Source organism: Eriocheir sinensis, chromosome 2, assembly GCF_024679095.1.
Source record: "Eriocheir sinensis breed Jianghai 21 chromosome 2, ASM2467909v1, whole genome shotgun sequence".
NCBI lineage: Eukaryota > Metazoa > Arthropoda > Malacostraca > Decapoda > Varunidae > Eriocheir > Eriocheir sinensis.
In genome coordinates, this window is record NC_066510.1 from 10,060,410 (window position 1) to 10,078,874 (window position 18,465).

The window sequence follows — 18,465 nt, forward strand, 5'->3', positions numbered from 1 at the left end:
TTAAATGCTGACCGAGAAACTTCAGAATTAGAGTTTGAAAGTAGGTCCAAAGATGAATATGAAGAAAACAAGACTTGTGACAAGACTTGAGATAATTAAAAATACACATACCTATGACAATGAATATAAACTCAGACCATAAAAAAAAAAAGGAAAGAGAACAGAAATGGAAGGGAGGGCTTTTGGCAAACAGTGGTGGGCACCGCTAACCGAGACCTTCGCTTACGCTGAACCGCTGAACTGATAAAGAAATTAGTGGAAGCTAACGCTAACTGCTAACTTTTTTTTATATGGATTTAGCTTCGGTTTAGTGTTTTGGCTTTAAAACCCTTAAAAACAGACCTAGTGACCTGAAATTTCAATATGTTGTAGCTTAGACATGGAGCTTTCCAGAAAGGTATAGCATGCCAAAATCAGATGATGATAAAGGTGTACACAAATAAACAAATTAAATTCGACATACACTTTAATTATGCCTTATATATGAATTTGCAATAGCAGTGCAGAAATAGAAGATGCATTACCCTAAAATACCAAAAAGTTTCCCTAATAATTGTCAAATTACCCTACTTTAAGGCGTAATTTACCCAATAGTGGAAATCCTGGAATTATTGCGCAATGTGGCTCAACTGGTGCTGTGTCTGCTCACAATGGACAAGCCTGTATGAATTTTTTAGTGGACTTAGAGTTAGCGGAGGAGGAACTATATTTAGCGGAAGCTAGTTGGTCCCCTAACTGTTTCCAAATTTAGCGAAAACGCTAGTCAAGTAACGAAAAGGTTAGCTTCGCTAATTAGGGGTTAGCGGATTAGCGGAACCGTGCCCACCACTTGGCCTTTTGATATACATGGTAACGTCATAAATAGTGAACTGACAGTCACTAAAGAGAAAGTTGCACAATCAGTGGATAGTGCCAGTTCCAATATTTAGTTCATAAACTTAGGGCCATCCAAAATATTTAGAAAGAAAGCCAAGAAGTGCACAAAGATAAATGGAGAAAAAATGCTAGTTATAACACAGAGAAATAGAAAGCGATCATCATGGATTAGATTTACATAGATTTACATAGAAATTCAGACCATATAAACCCTATGGTCCAGACTAGGTGGTTGTCCTTAAGCCTAAGTGATTCTACATTAATCAGATGGCTCCAAAACTTTGCATTTCTACTTTAGTTTTAGTATTAGGTTGAAGGAAGTGTCGGTAGAACTTGTTTTTAAAGGAGTCAGTCGTATTGCACTGGACCACTGATGGTGGGTGGGAGCTTATTCCATTCTCGCACTACAACGTTGGTGAAGAAAAATTTGGTTCAGTCTGAATTTACTTGTTGACATTTAAGTTTTGTGCCATTATTTCTCGTTCACAAAGTTTGGGGAGGCGGTAGCTGAGTGGTTACCGTGCCGAGTGGCCTAAAACTACCCACATGCTGTCCTGAAGACCACCTATCGACCCGGACTCTAGAAGAAGCTGTACAGCGCAATTGGAATCAAGAATGAGCTCCGTGGGGCAGCATGAGCCAATAATAATGGCGCCACTATAAACAATTGCCTGCACCATGACGAGCTCGGGTCGACCATCAGGCCCCATTGTAATAGCTTACCGGCGCCATAGGCCACATGTATATAAAAAAAAAAAAAAAAAGTGTCATCGGTCATTAACAATTTTGATTTGTCCACATTCGTAGAGCCATATAGAATTTTAGAACATTCGATCAGTTTTCCTCTGAGGCGACGTTTCTCAAAAGAGAACAAGTTACGAGAGCCTTTCGTCGTAAGGTTTGTTGCTCAAGGAAGGGATAATTTTTGCTGCCCAACGTTGAAAACCTAATTTAGCAATGTCCTTTGCATGGTGGGGAGACCAAAACTGTACCGCATATTCCAAACGGGGGTCTGACTAAACTATTACAAAGCAGAAGCATTACATCTTTATTTTTTTAATAAAAAATTTTTTTTAATGAAGCCCAGCATTGTTTGCTTTATTTGCTGCGTCGATGCATTGCTGTGAGAATTTAAGGTTTGACGCGATTTTGACACCCAGCAGGGCTAGGTCCTTGACCCAGTGCTCTTCATTATTTACATCAACGATGTGGACGTTAGAATGAATAATCTCATTAGTAAATTCGTAGACGACACAAAGATTGGTAACTCGGTTCTCACTGACGAAGACAGACAAAGCCACCAAGAAGATCTGCATAAAATTTCAGCTTAGTCTGATAGATGGGAAATGCCATTTAATATAGATAAGAACCAGGTTCTTCAAGTTGGAACAAGAAATAAGAGGTTCGATTACTAAACGCTTTTGAGTTTAACGCCACGCATTTCGTAGTAGAACCTATTATTTCTTGTTCCAACATGAAGGACCTGGCACTTCTCTACATTAAAGGGCATCTCCCATCTATCAGACCAAGCTGAAATTTTATGCAAATCCTCTTGAAAGCTTTGTCTGTCTTCGTCAGTGAGAGCCGAGTTACCAATCTTTGTGTCGTCTGTAAATTTACTAATGAGATTATTGATTCCAACATCCACATCGTTGATGTAAATAATGAAGAGCACTGGGCCAAGAACTGAGCCCTGCCAGGGACACCATTGGTGACAGGCGCCCACTCTGAGTTAAATCCGTTGATCACCACTCTTTGCTGTCTGTTGGTTAACCAATTCGCGATCCATTGGTGTACTTGATCGTCAATACCTATAGTTGCTTTAACTTATTAAGTAATTTATGGTGTGGAACTTTATCAAACGCTTTCTGGAAATCAAGAAAGACTACGTCCAGTGATTTGGTTACGTCATAAACTGAGAAGAGGTCATTATAAAAGGTTAGTAGGTTTGAAAGGCAAGATCTTTTGTTACGGAAGCCATGTTGTGAAGCTTTAATTTTAATGAGTGGCTTTCAAGGTAACTCACAGTTTTGTCTCTAATTATGCTCTCGAATAGCTTCCTACAGCTGAATGTAGACTAATGGGCCTGTAATTACCCGATATTTCTTTTAATCCCCGTTCTTAAAAATCGGTGTTACGTTAGCCTTTTTCCAATCCGAATGGACGATGCCTAATCCAATCCGAAGGGACGGTGCCTAAGATGAAAAATATCTCTCTGTCTTAAGAAACATAATGCGTAGAGTTGATAAGAGTTGGATAAAGAAAGAAACATAATGGCAGCTCAGAAATTATAGAAGTCAGAGCAGGCAGAGAACCAGGTGGAAAGTTTAAATTATAGCATTTGCCGGAGCAGGATGCAGTTATAGATCTCGACAAAGAGAGATGGAGAGCGTTGGGAAGGTCTTGATACTGTCGTGGGCTAGTAAAGGCTGAAGAAGAGGGACTGAGAGCAATACCGATACCTCTTATTTAATATATAGCTTTTGTTACGAAACGGTGATAGCTTGTGTTGCAGCATTCATAGTTATTTGTCCTTTGTACTCATTGAGAGACGTCTACCTGACCCCTTATCCCTTTGTCTGCACTTTTACCTTCTGAAGGTTGAAGCCGAGGCTGTTACACTTCTCGTAGAAGCTGTCTTGCGTCATGGTGGAGTTGTTGGACACAAGGAACACCTTTTTACCCATGGACTTGAGTCTAGATACAACTTCCTGTGCCCGCGGCATCACATCTGTGCCCTGAGCCCCGCGCCATAGCACGCCTGCAAAGAAAATTCAGGAATGTATCAACTCTGATTGCGAAGTAATAAGTACCGCTAGTAAACTCAAAGCATCCTAATAATTTTACTGAAAAAGCGATGGTAGTGTGTGTAACTTTGCTGAGCCACATGCTTGACCAATGTGTATTGGTTAGTTGTACTTTTGTGTTTATTATTGTAAAAAAAAAAAATCAACAAAGGAAGCTACCTTCCAGGCAACGTATATATGAGTCTATGTACTCGGAAAAATAAGTCAACATAAATAAAGCCATAGCCATGTACATAATAATACAATATTCAAATTTATTCAAGGGGATACAGGGAATTATGTAAATGACTACAGTCTTCCAGCCAAGCAGTTAGATACAGCTGTTGGAGTTTTGTTGTACTACGTACTGAATAATACTGAGATTATTTTCTTCTTTACAGCATGGGAAGCAGCTTGATATATATCAGCTTAATATATATATATATATATATATATATATATATATATATATATATATATATATATATATATATATATATATATATTGTTTTGTTTTGTTTATTATTATTTTTTCTTTTTTACGTTTCGGCCTATGGCACCGATAGGTTTTCTTGGTGGGACCTGATGGTCGGCCCCAGCCCGTTGTGGCGCAGGCAAGTGTAGGACTCGAACCCGGGTCCTCCTTGACGCGGCGCCGGAACGCTAATCATTCAGCAACCGCCTCCATATATATATATATATATATATATATATATATATATATATATATATATATATATATATATATATATATATATATATATATATATATATATATATATATATATATATATATATATATATATATATATATATATATATATATATATATATATATATATATATATATATATATATATATATATATATATATATATATATATATATATATATATATATATATATATATATATATATATATATATATATATATATATATATATATATATATATATATATATATATATATATATATATATATATATATATATATATATATATATATATATATATATATATATATATATATATATATATATATATATATATATATATATATATATATATTAATACGAGTGTCCGTATCATCCCGCCTCCCTGACCAAGCCATCACCACGAGTAACGATAGTTCTGACGATTTAGAAATTTGTTTCATCATCTGTTGCTGAAAACTGAAAGTAGCTGCTGGTGTCATATAAACAAACTGAGGAGCCAAATGATGAAAGGACATTTTGAGATCAACAAAATGACACTGCTGCTTCAACTTTTTTTCTAAAAATACTTTTTCTTTTAATTGGCCAAATCATTACCGTTCTTCCCTACTGTTTCATCTCCTCCAGTTAGATTTGTTTTCTAGACCACGTCACACTACAGTAAACACCACCACCTCTACCATTTTCATGCATCTGGATAAGCTTGTATAAAACAGCATTACCAAACAACGTGAAAAAGAAAATCACTTCAGCATAATATTCTATAGATTTTACATATTTATAAATTAAGAATCACCTTGTATCTGTACCCTCATATGATCTCCTAATATTAAATGAAGATGGTGCCGAACAGTGGTCAGATTTACATATTTCAGGCATCACCATTGCTCCAGTACTACCACAACCCCCACCACACCACAGCCACACACCACCACCACCATCACCACTACTCCCACACCCAAGGAGACTATAATATAACCAAGCACACACCACACCATCTCGCCACCACCACACACCCACCCAGCCACACACACACACACACACACACACACACACACACGGCCCGGTAGCTCAGTGGATAGAGCGTCTGCCTCACAACCAGAAAGACCGGGGTTCCATTCCCCGGCCGGGTGAAGATAAGTTGGGTTTATCTTCTTTCACGTGTAGCCCCTGTTCACCTAGCAGTGAGTAGGTATGCGACGTAAGGCAAGGGGTTGTGACATCGTTGTAGCGGTGTGTTGTGTGTGAGTGGTCTCAGTGTCTCAGTCCTACCCAAAGATTGGTACTATGAGCTCTGTGCTCTACCGTAGGGGAACGGCTGGCTGTCTCGAGAGAGACCCGCAGCAGACCAAAGGTGAATTACACACACACACACACACACAATGTTATTGAGCGGAAAAAATCCCGGCCTGAGCGGAGATTCAAACCCCGCTCAGACCGGGATTTTTCCGCTGACAAGGAGTGCACATGGTTCCTGTCCTCCCTTGAGCAAGAGAGATAGGGTGTGTGGTGTGTGAAAGGCCCGGCAGGACCAAGAGATCAACTATAATGAGCCTGCTCTAATCGGGAGGGTGTTTCCTGGCGATGACGAGTCCAGCTCATAATCAGGCCGTGGTGAATTACGCACACACACACACACACACACACACACACACACACACACACACACACCGCGTTGCCTACATATTTAGGGACTTGGTCATGGTGTTAATGAGCAGGATGATGATGATGATAACAGCAATAACAACAACAACAGCAACAACAACAACAACGATAATAATAATAATAATAATAATAATAATAATAATAATAATAATAATAATAATAATAATAATAATAATAATAATAATAATAATAATAATAATAATAATAATAATAATGATGATACTACTACTACTACTACTGATAATAATAATAATAATGATAATGATAATAATAATGATAATAATAATAATAATAATAATAATAATAATAATAATAATAATAATAATAATAATAATAATAATAATAATAATAATAATAATAATAATAATAATAATAATAATAATAATAATAATAATAATAATAATAATAATAATAATAATAATAATAATAATAATAATAATAATAATAATAATGATAATAATAATAATAATAATAATAATAATAATAATAATAATAATAATAATAATAATAATAGTAATAATAATAATAATAATAATAATAATAATAATAATAATAATAATAATAATAATAATAATAATAATAATAAGAAGAAGAAGAAGAAGAAGAAGAAGAATAACAATAATAATAATAATAATAATAATAATAATAATAATAATAATAATAATAATAATAATAATAATAATAATAATAATAATAATAATAATAATAATAATAATAAAAATAAAAATAAAAATAAAAATAATAAAAATAAAAATAAAAATAAAAATAAAAAAAAAAATAATAATAATAATAATAATAATAATAATAATAATAATAATAATAATAATAATAATAATAATAATAATAATGAAAATACAAAATGGAGGTGACGGCACCTAATTACAGATACTTTCTACCAAGACATTATCTTTTCACGTTTTTTCTCAACACTTAAATTCCAGCCTGACATAGACAGCGGATAGACCCGTGGCCACGGCCCAGGTGACTTACGCTCAGCTTCTCATGTGTGTGTGTGTGGTTGGGGGGGGGGGTCAGGATGGAAGGAGCTGGAGTTGCATAATGTGTCACACTATGCTTCAAGATTTCCCGTTGATTTAGTTTTTCCAATGTGGCAGGTTTCTAGGCATGACTTGACACACCGTGAATGACTATAATAGACATTATCTCTGCCACATCACTACTCGTGCTTGACTGAACTCATGGACATCTCACTCGAGGTTGTGCTACACGTGTAACCTGGGATCACAAGGTTAACTCACCGTCGCAGTCGAGGAGAACAGTGTCTATCTCTCCTAGCAGCTGCTGCAGGGAGTCCCTGTCCATAGACATAGGTAGGGAGTCCATCTTGTCAGTCTGACGATGCTCTGAGACCTGCAGGAGTGAGCGTCCGCCTCCTCTGCCACCTCCTGCCAGAAATAGCCGCCGCCACCACCCGGTTTATCGTTCTGTGATGGTTGGAGGTAAAATATCATTTCATCTTTATTATTGTGAAGGTGCATCAGGCAGGTGAGTAAAACATGGAGGCTGCGTATTACATATGTTTGATGTCAGCTGGCCTTGGAATGAAGAAACCCGCCTCATTATTACCGGGCTCGGGCAAGGAGAGTGGCAATGCTAACATGGGGAGCAAGGTGTCCGCCAAGCGAGTGGTGCAGTTGTTGATTATAACAAAAAGTTCCTAAAGAGAATTTTCCAATAGCAAGAACTACATTGAACTGTTCTTTTTACCTGATTCAAATTATCTTCATACTCAGCGTTTATTTTATTTTTTATTGGTCTTTAAATCAAAAGAATCCGATGTAATGTCACAACGCTACAATAAGAAGTGAACAATACAATCCGAGTAACGGCAAACATCATAACCGAAAAATGCATTTCGTGACGCGTGTTGTCCCAGGGGGTGCTTTCCTCGTGGCACACTTACCTGCATGAGTCACGGCGTCTCGGCTGCGAGCCACACAGCCTACCTGCCAAGGCACGACGTGTCGAGAGAAGCAAAATAGACTGTTACGTCATGGGTCGCGGCGGGCCCTTCGATTACGTCTGACGACAGCTCTGGTGCATATTTATAGCCTCCGAGGCAACAGTACGTAAATACATATGTATTGATGAAGTGTGCTCGCTCGGCACCGTCATCTCATTAGGGGCGAATTTGTTCAAGTATGCTGAGGAAAACATTTATTGCATTTTTGCAGGCTATTATTAACTGTCAGGGCTACGCTGAGGTATAACAACAGTCTTTCAAGTGATCATTCGTATATCTATCAACATCTTCATGAGATGTGTTCAGGAGTTTTCTAAGACAGTGTTTTGGCTCTTCACAGCACGGAAGTAATATGAACGTTTTTGACAACCATCTTCAGCTCAGAAGTGGTTATTTTTATCTAGCTAGGACATTCCACACAGGTGGCTTATGGAGGGAGGGGGAGTTAAGCTGAGGTAAAGTTAAGGTCATACGGTAAAGCTGCGCGTGGCATCGGTGCACATCTCTGACACATTGGCTCTTGAATCTGTGGCTCAGAGCAGAGCTAATGTGACATCCGGGTTACCACACACACCTTCCCCAGGTTACCCTTGGGGATACTACCCATTTATCAATCAGCCTGGAAGGGAGCGTGAACAGCTGCATGGTGAACGCATGTAGCCACCACTGATTAAAAAGACCTCCTTGACTTCTAACATATTCTCCTGGACCTCCACAACCCCCTCCTCGACCTCCAGAACTTTCTCCTGGACCTACACAACCCCATCCTCGACCTTTCGAATTCGGTTCACTCTCACCCTAGTTCTCACTGTATAAAATGTACTAGAAAACCCTTATTTATTCTTATTCATGGTCAGATTTTGCGCTTTTTTTATTGCTAAGGATAAATAATTAAATTGGGCAGCTGTTGTGTTGGCTAATAGTATACAATAATATAAATAATGTGAGAAACAACAAGCTGCAGAAATATTGCTCTGTTTACCATCGATGCTTACGTTTTCTTAACTTTTATTAACATTAGTTTTCTACAACTTAATTTGCAGGGATAACTAATCCTTTCATATATAATTAAAGAGGCTGTCTGAAAATAAACCACTGGTCGAGTTTTATGCATCCCTGCACTCAGAAAAAGTTAAAAAATCTGAAAAATTTTGTAAGAAAGATGTTTGTGTTGTTTGCATCAACTTACATTTATGAGCAGACTTTCTCCATTATAAAAGTTAACAAGTCAAAGAACAGATCACTTCTCACAGATTCGAATCTTCAGTCAGTGTTGATCAGCACAAGCAACTTGACGCCTAATTATGACAAACTGGTAAATGCCTGCAGTCATATGCATCATTCTCATAGAGTCATTGAGATCCATCTGTTGCCGAGTTACTTTGTTTTTCAAACAAATGTGTTTCATGTGAAGTTTCTACTTTAAAATATTATTACACCACCCGCCCGCACACCACACTCGATCCACAGCACGAGCAGGCGGTGTCCTCAACCCCAGACCACCACACGCGGGTCGTGAACACCCAGAACAGCAAAACACACCACACCGCCACTCCCCAGGGCCGCCACACCACGAGCGAACAAGGCAGGGCAAAGAGGCTCACAGCGTAGGTTTTCTTCTTTACTGAACAGCTCCAAAACCGTACAAACACTGGTTTACAAGGCACAGTAACTCCCAGTACACAGAGGGGGGCAGACACACCACAGGGCGCACAAAAGCGGGCAACGTACGTCTCTTCTGTCTGAGCGCTGGACTCTCTCTCCCCGCGGCTCGGCCCGGCGGCTCCCGGCCGGGCAGCCGCGAAACACCCCACCCCCGCCGGCCACAACAACCCTCCGCACCCCGAACTAGCACCTCCCCCACACACACAAATAACACAAATACACAAATAACACATGAAATCTACCCCCTGGCGTAACACTATCCCCCCCTTAGAAAAGCAGTCGACCCGACTGCCCCAACATTCAATCAAACAAATATATGAAATACTCATAAATCAGTCTGTCCTCCACAGTCTCTTCTCGCGCCCCCAAGGACTCCGCCTGTCAGCCACGCCGCCGACCAGCCGCCAGTCCTCACGCAGTGGGCTCTGCACACCATCCGCTCCAAGCAACGCTCGGGACAGTCGACACCGGCTCCTGGCCTCCACCCTCCGGGCTAGGTGCCCTCGCCCGGCTGTGACTACCTCCCCACGCAGCCATGCTCGAAAATTTAACCTCCTGGAAGCAAAGGGCACCTCTCCGGTCACCCTCTCTAGCTCCCGTCCGAGGCCACCACGAGCCTAACTGGCCTGCGTCAGGTAGTCGAGGCCCAGCAAGCACAGCTCGTCTCGATCGGCGATCGACATCCACCGGCCGGCGCTCCACAGTGCTGCCCACGCCGATACGAGCCTCCACTGGCCCCTCGAGCAGCACACACTACCCCGGGTCAGGCCGCGCCGCACTCCTCAGCCCCCGGTGTCCACTGTCACGCGTCGTGGTTACATCCGCTAATCCTCCCACTGTCAACGCGCTGGTCTGGCAGCGGCAGCTTACACAAAGCGGGGCCCGGGGACGGGAGACGGCGGGAAGTCGGCTCCCTTCTCCAGCCTGTCCACGTTTCCTGCCAGCGCCGCGTCCCTGAGCCTGGGGCAGGCGCTCGAGCAGTGGCCAGACTGGCCACAGTCCTTACAGTCCTTGCAGCGCGGCTGGAGGGCGTCGGGGCTCAGCCGGTCGAGGAAACGCGATTCGCTCCCCCGGGCATGCACCGACTATACGGTTGTGCCCCTTCTCGCCACAGCCCCCGCACGAGCATGGAGACCCTCCGGGCTCGCCTTCCTCGGCGCTGCCTTCATCTTCACCTTCGCCATCCGGCCCCGGAGGTCATGGTAGGGCGAGGAGGCCGCCCCTAGGCTACTCGTTGTCTTCAGGAAGGCCTAGAACCCCAAGGCCCTCGCCAGCGCGTCGAGCGTGTCCTCGGTCCTCGGCAGGGGGTGAGAGTCCTCGACAGTCTCTTCCCTCAGCGCCCGGCAGTCCGCACAGAAGCGCTGCGTGCCGTCCTTCTTCATATCCAGGACTACCGCTGAGGGCCACGGACTGTCTGTCCGCTCAATCACCCCCTGCGCCGCCCGCTCGTTGACGGCGCTCTGCAGTTCCTCCCGCCTGGCCGGCACGACGCGTCGGGGCGGGCTCTTGGTGGGCGCACTATTCCCCGTGTTGATGTTGTGCGTCACCAACCCCGTGCGGTCCAGGTCCAAGTCACCCCTGCTGAACACGACCGCGCACAGAGCCAGGGTGTGGCACACCTTCTCCGTCTGCGCCTCCGTCGGGTGAGCGGCGCTCCGGTGTGCCAAATCCTCCAGGAGGTCAGGCAGCGGCCTCACAGCAGCCGGCTCCGCGTTCCCCGACACCTCCTCTTGTTGCTCCACCTCCTCACAGGTGCCCAACTTGACACTAGCGGGTACTTCCCGAACCTCGTCGGAGGAATTAGCCACCAGCACCGTGACTGACTCCTCCCCCGCACCTTCGGGACTCTGTTCTAGCCGCCACACCACCAGGCAACTGCAGGCCCTCCGTGGACTCCACCGCGCCTTCCGCTGGCACCGCGCCCGACCGGCAACAAACGACCCTGGCCTCCGTCCCCGGGGCAAGGTGCAGTCGCTCCACCGCGACTACCTCTGCACAGCCAACCTCTGGGAGCAAAGGTGCCTGTCCGCGCAGCCTCTCCAGCTCCCGTCCACAGTCGGCACAGACCTCGCCCTGCGTCATGTAGTCGAGGCCCAGCAAGCACGACTCGTCTCCATCGGCGACGTCCACTGGCCGGCGCTCCACAGCGCTGCCCACGCCGATACGAGCCTCCACTGGACCCTCAGACTGCACGCAGTGCCCCGTGACGCCACACAGCCTCTGTGGCGCCTCCTGGAGTCGTGTGGCGGCCAGCATGTCAGGCCGCCCCAAGTTCCTTTCGGCGCTCCCCGCCAAACGGCCTGGCTCGTCCACTGAACCCCGTAGCCCGCCACCCCGGCGCCCGCCGCCACCACACGTGACGCTTCTTGTTCCTCCGCGCACGACGTTGCCACCTCTCGTCGCCACCTCCCCGAACGGCAGGAAGCTGAGGGGCTGCATTAGAGAGAGAGCGGACCACGTGACCTGCGACATGGATTAAATAGAGAGGATTGTTCACTGAGCATTTGTTTTCCCGGCATGCACCGCGGCCGTGACGTCACGCCTGTCAGCTGTTCAAGTGGTTCCCACGCGCCGTATTTAACGTGCCGATATGGGTGTTTGTGCGGTGTTTGGGTGCTCCAGCAACACAAGGCATGCAGGAAAAGGTGGCCTGAGGTTCTACAGGTTCCCCAGAGACAAGAAAACTCGCCGGAAGTGGATAAGAGTGTGCAGGCGGAGTGATAAATATGACATCAAGCTTGCCCGCGTTTGCTCCCTTCACTTCCAGGAGAGCGATTATTCTCATGGAAGGGGCGATGGTACTACTTTTACATCAAGGAACACACGGGAACTGAAACCAGGAGCTGTGCCATCCCAACATATTCCATCAAAACCACATGCAGGTATGTATTCATCGAAACTACTTTTTTCCTGGGTAAAAGTTTGTCATGTCTCGCATCAACAAGGGCGTAGCAAGAAATCTGGGGTCCCGGGGGTGCTTGGCTCATTGTGGGGCTCCCTCACACGCTTCTGCACATGAGGATGGCAACAAAGGTGCTCCCAATTTGGTCATTTACCGGTTGGGACCCTCCTTTGCTGGGGGCCCAAGGGGTGTCTTCAAATATGGCCCGAGGGGTGTCCTCAGAGGAACTCAAAAGGGATCACGAAGTGCACAGGAGCTCAATAGAGATGCTCTGGCCATACAACATTATGAACTAAAAATGGTTGTTCCATGATACTTCGTTGTATCTGGTCAGCCATCTGTTTGCTGATAGGGTTAGGCAAGGTCAGAGTCTTGCTAGGATTGGTTAGTTTAGATTAGTTAATTTACCATTAGGGTAATAATTCAGGAGATGTGGGCTCTCGAATTTCCAGGCACAAACTATTTTTTTCTAGGTAAAATGTGGTGCTTTTTCAAGTGGAGATAGTCTTTTTTTCCGGAAACTATTAGGAAAGGGGCTATTTCAATTTTCTTGATCAAGTCACAATCCTAATATTTCCGGAAAAAAACCATCTCCACATGAAAAAAACACCACAAATTACCCAGAAAAAAATAGTTTGTGCCTAACCTAACCTATCCTAACCTAACCTAACCTAACCTAACCTAACCTAACCTAACCTAACCTAACCTAACCTAACCTAACCTAACCTAACCTAACCTAACCTAACCTAACCTAACCTAACCTAACCTAACCTAACCTAACCTAACCTAACCTATCCTAACCTAACCGTTGAACACTACTTACGTACTGCTTAACGGCAAACCAGCCCGAGGCCGTGGCACTGCTTCTGCGACAATCAGTCATGCGCGGTATGTGATAAAGGGAGGGTGTATGTCTCTCGGGGTCCAGGAATAATTTTTTTTTATGTATTTTTATTTTTTTATTTTTTATGGTTTCCGGAAGTGAACAGGGTCTACACTATATACTGATACAGAAATAATGCAGAAAACGTGAGTATTAACGGCGGTAGAGAGAGCCCATACCTCCTGAATATTATCCAAAATTAGCAATAGGGCGCTATTTTTAGGTATACCACAAGTCTGTGTGTAGGATATGATTTACCGTGCTACAAATGCAAAATGCAAGATAATTCCACCTAAAAGTTCCACATTTAGCTGCTGTGTATAATATAAAGAACTTGGTGAGTGTAAGTTCAAATTTGTCACCGCACGTATTTCCCTGGCTAGAACATGCGATAAAGCTTGAATGCTAAGTGGCAAGGACAAATTTGTGAAAAGAGGTAGGTAAATTTACAGAGTATGTAACTGCATAATCATAAGTGAAAAGTAAGGATTCTCAAGTTATTTACTAGGCTACGAGTAGCTGCTAGTTCAGTTTTTGCAATAGTTATTATGGCATTTCTTATTATTATTTTAGTCACCGATATGTTCGTAGGGCTACAAGAAGGGAATATGAAACACGAAAATATATGTATACAGCATCTGACACAGCTCCACATAAACTTATTGTTTTTTGTTCTCTTGGTTATTTTCTCGATTTGGTGCATAAATGTCGCATCCTACTATCAGAGTTTTATTTTTTACTAGTTTCATATTGTGCTGCGTTAAACTAACTTAAAGGTTATGTTATTTAAATGAATAAAAGCCAGAATGAAGCAGTTCCTCTCTGTACCCGCGGGGCTTTGGGAACCAGTGCGCACGAGTTGCGGGAGTGACGTCACGGTTCCCCGCCACGTCATAACAATGACGTCGGCATGAACTATCCTCTCTCTTTAATCCATGACCTGCGAGCCGGCTGGCATGGAGGGGAGGCAGGGGGTGAGGGAGGCCATGAGGCGGGGTGAATGGGTCCGGCTCCAGCACCGGCTGGACCCATGGGAGCGGCTCCGTTGGCTCCCTAACCTCCTGCGGCAGCTACTGGCTCCGCCACGACGCTACCAGGCTCCAGCGGTCCTTCCCAGGGGCCCCAGATAGGCCCCAGCTGGACCGCCGCCTCGGCGCTTCCCGCCAGAACTGAGCCCCGTTCCTCCGCGTGCGGCGCTGCCACCTCTCGCTGCTGCCTCTCCGCCTCCAATTCCTCCCTCAGGCCCTGAACCTCGCCTTCCAGGGTCTGCTGCACCTCCTCCAGCCGTTCGCTCCTCACGCCGTCGCAGGCCCGGTCCGTGTACGGCTGTGTTTCCACTTTCAGGGACGAGAGACCACTGGATAACCTCGGCAAGATGGCGGGCTTGCTCGTGTGCCTGCTCAGACTGCTCGCGTGCCATCCTGGCCAGCTCGTCGGTCTTCCTCGCCTGCTCGCGTGCCTGCTCAGCCTGCTCGCGTGCCCTCTTTTCCATCTCCTCCCTCATGCTGGCCAGCATGGCAGCAATCAAGTCCAACTGGCCCAAACCTCGATCGGCCTTGCCCGCCTCCTCGCCCTCACGGCGGCCATTGGGGGACACCATGACGACACGGCGTAACTCACTGTTCACTGTTCACTAATCCTCACTTCTATGACACCACTGTTACACCACCATCGGCCCGCATACCCCACTCCACAGCACGAGCAGGCGGTGTTCTCAACCTCAGACCACCACACGCGGGTCGTGAACACTCAGAACAGCAAAACACACCACACCGCCAGTCCGCCACACCACGAGCGAGTAAGGCAGGGCAAAGAGGCACACAGCGTAGGTTTTCTTCTTTACTGAACAGCTCCAAAACCGTACAAATACTGGTTTACAAGGCACAGTAACTCCCAGTACACAGAGGGGGGCAGACAGAAAAGTGAGTAGTCGTGGCCGTGATCGGATGTGTTGCGTCTGGCTCCGTGTGGAAAGTGTTGTATTGACATGGCTGGCAAAGCCAAGGCCCCGTTGGATTTGTGTTACGTTTGTAAGGATTTCACAGGCGAGAAATGCACTGGATGCTGTTTGTGCCCTAAATGATGTCATATGAAGTGTGCTCATTTGTCTGGAATTAAGCAGGAGAATATACCTAAAATTAATTGGATGTTCAACCCATGCCTCCATAAAGCATCTCTGGCTACCAAAATTGTGGAGAAAATGGATGAATTCAAGCAAGAATTATCTAAGGAAATATCTGTGGTTAAGGATGAAGTTGAATCAAGGGCTGTGAAGGTGCAGGAGGAGCTGGGATCAGTTGTTGACACGCTTAAACGTGCTGAGCATGCTAGCTGAATCTAGCTGGGCTGAGGTGGCAAAGAGAGGCAAGAAGGTCAAGAAGGCAACAGACATGAAGGATGAAGTCTCCCAGGCATTGAATGGTATTCAAATAACTGATTCAAGATTTACAAATAGAGGTAACATTGTCATGAACTTTGATAATGAGAACACAAGGGATGAGGCTGCTCAAAAACTGGAGTCTGTTGAGCAAATTAATACCAAGAGTGTTGGAAAGATGAAACCAAAGATCATGATATGCAATGTGCATAAAGAGGAGACCAAGGAAAAAATAAAGGAGACCATCTTAGACCGCAATGAGTTCTTACACGCCACTGGGGGTGTTGAGGATAAGATTGAGCTGGTTTTTACCAAGCCTGCGGCTGGCGGTACGATGCACTACATTTTGAAGTGTGACCCAACTCTAAGAGAGCTGATTCACAAGAATCACGACAAGCTAAAATTAGAATGGGGAATATACACAGTGAGAGACAGATACCATGCAATTACATGCTATCATTGTCAGAGATATGGCCATCTTGAGGCCAACTGTACTGCCAAGACCAATTAATGGAGATGCCCAAAATTGTTTCAAATGCGCTGGCAATCATAAATCACAGGAGTGCACCATGGCTGAGAAGAAATGTATAAATTGTGTGAGATACAAGAAGCCTGAAATCAACCACTCAGCGAATGACCAGTGCTGTGTAGTTCTCCAGACTGAAATTGAGAGAATTCGTAACATGACCGATCATGGCTATTAATTAGTGTCTGTACTCAAAGATAAATTGTGTGTGACGAATGTTCAGTGTGCTGGAAATAATTGTTGAATATTTAATTGTGATGCAATAATGAAAATAGGAGACATGAACACTGAACTAATTGTTATATGTGATATTATTCGTGAAAGAAATTAAGACACTCACTCACTACGATGTTTGAGAATAAGTGCATCGAAGACTATTATTGAGGCTAACGTTGAAATTGTTGACGGGCCTCATAGAGCGCTGCATCAGCGGCGGAGCAGGGCCTGAAACCTCATCAACGGTAAACGGTAAACACACCACAGGCCGCACAAAAGCGGGCAACGCACGTCTCTTCTATCTGAGCGCTGGACTCTCTCTCCCCGCGGCTCGGCCCGGCGGCTCGATCCCGGCCGGGCAGCCGCGAAACACCCCACGCCCGCCGGCCACAATAGCCCTCCGCGCCCCGAACTAGCATCTACCCACACAAATAACACAAATACACAAATAACACATGAAATCTACCCCCTGGCGTAACAATATAAAAAAAAATCTTTAAATTGAGTTACTTTATATGTGTTTCATTTGAAGTTTCTACTTTAAAATATTAATCAATGATAAGATTATTTTTTTCCTTAAACAGTCACTTTGTTTTTCAAATAAATATGTTTTTCTACTTTATAATATTAATTAATAAAAATAGTTTTTTTCTTAAAACAAGGTTATTTTGTCTTCAAATGTGTTTCATGTAAAGCTCCAACTTAAAAATACTTAATAATATTTTTTTTCCTTTAAAGTTTAAACAGAGTTGCTTTGTCTTTCAAATAAATGCGTTTCATGTGAATCTCCTACAGTACTTTAAAATATTAATTAATAAAAAAGTAATTGCTATTTTTTTTGGGGGGGGGGGGATATACCCCAAGGGAGGAAGGCGGTGCATGCCGCGCAACCCCCCAGAAGGCTAGCAGAGAGATACCCAATTCTTTCAAGGAGGAGGCCCAACAACGGAGCTGAGGGTGTCGGAAAGAGCCCACCTTTCCACCCCCATGGCACAGAATAGGTCTCGAATTCACGCTCTAGCAACCCGCCGAAGCGCAAGGCCGAGACTCTACCACGGGACCACGGGAGCCCCCCTTGCATTTTTCTTTAAAAGCCTTTTATTTTGTCTATTTTAAATATTAATTATTTTGGATTAATATACTATGCGGCCCTATTAAATTGTAATTTTTTTTTAATGTGGCCCTTGCACTGAAAAGTTTGCCCCCCCTGTGTTAAAAGGTTGTTATGCTCTTACCAAAATACATATGTGCACAAAATAACCTAATATTAACGGTTTGCAAGCGTTACCACCAAGGGAGTATGATTTTGTGATGCATAAAGTGAAATCTCTCACGAAACATCGAAAAGTACAGTGAAGATGAGGAGGTAAATGTGCCGTTGGAGACGCGTACGCACTACGCAGTCGCCACAATAGTAGAGTAGCGCCAAAATGGAAATATATAACTAGCCCCATAAAAAAAACACAAGAAGAAGAAAAAATAATCTTTGTACGTATGTACGATCGTGCAATGAGGAGGGAGAGACGTTTTCGGGATCGCCTTGACCCCCTGGCATTAAATGACAACGATCTCATCCTCAAATACCGCTTCCCTCGGCATGCCTTGCAGCAGGTGATCGAGGAGATGCAGCCTTACCTGCAAAGGAGGACCCATAGTGGCCATGCAATACCAACCCACACCCAGGTTTTGCTGGCCCTGAGGATATTTGCAAGTGGTTCCTTCCAAAATGTCATTGGAGACACTGCTGGTAAGATAGTGTGATCACATAGAATGTGTGTTATTCTGGTGTTGCATACTATAGGAGCCTTCGCCTTTGCTGTCCTTCATCTTCCACCTTTGATTAGATAGTTAGTGTAGCTTGTCACAAACAGC

General features: G+C 44.0%; 1 protein-coding gene and 1 long non-coding RNA gene across 2 annotated transcripts in view; one reads left to right on the plus strand and one right to left on the minus strand.

Moving 5' to 3' along the window:
* The window catches only part of LOC126999152 (glycerol-3-phosphate phosphatase-like), an 18,014-nt gene extending 10,529 nt beyond the window's left edge, over positions 1–7,485 (minus strand). Inside the window, exons 1-2 of the mRNA XM_050861485.1 lie at positions 7,300–7,485; positions 3,468–3,637 (exon numbers count right to left, since the gene is read on the minus strand). Coding sequence (XP_050717442.1) covers positions 3,468–3,637; positions 7,300–7,384 — 255 coding nt within the window. The 5' untranslated portion in view covers positions 7,385–7,485. The remainder of the gene's footprint in view (positions 1–3,467; positions 3,638–7,299) is intronic.
* Positions 7,486–17,445: 9,960 nt separating this feature from the next.
* Positions 17,446–18,465, plus strand: part of LOC126999180 (uncharacterized) — a 42,046-nt gene continuing 41,026 nt past the window's right edge. Inside the window, exon 1 of the long non-coding RNA XR_007753133.1 lies at positions 17,446–18,340. This is a non-coding gene — a long non-coding RNA (uncharacterized LOC126999180). The remainder of the gene's footprint in view (positions 18,341–18,465) is intronic.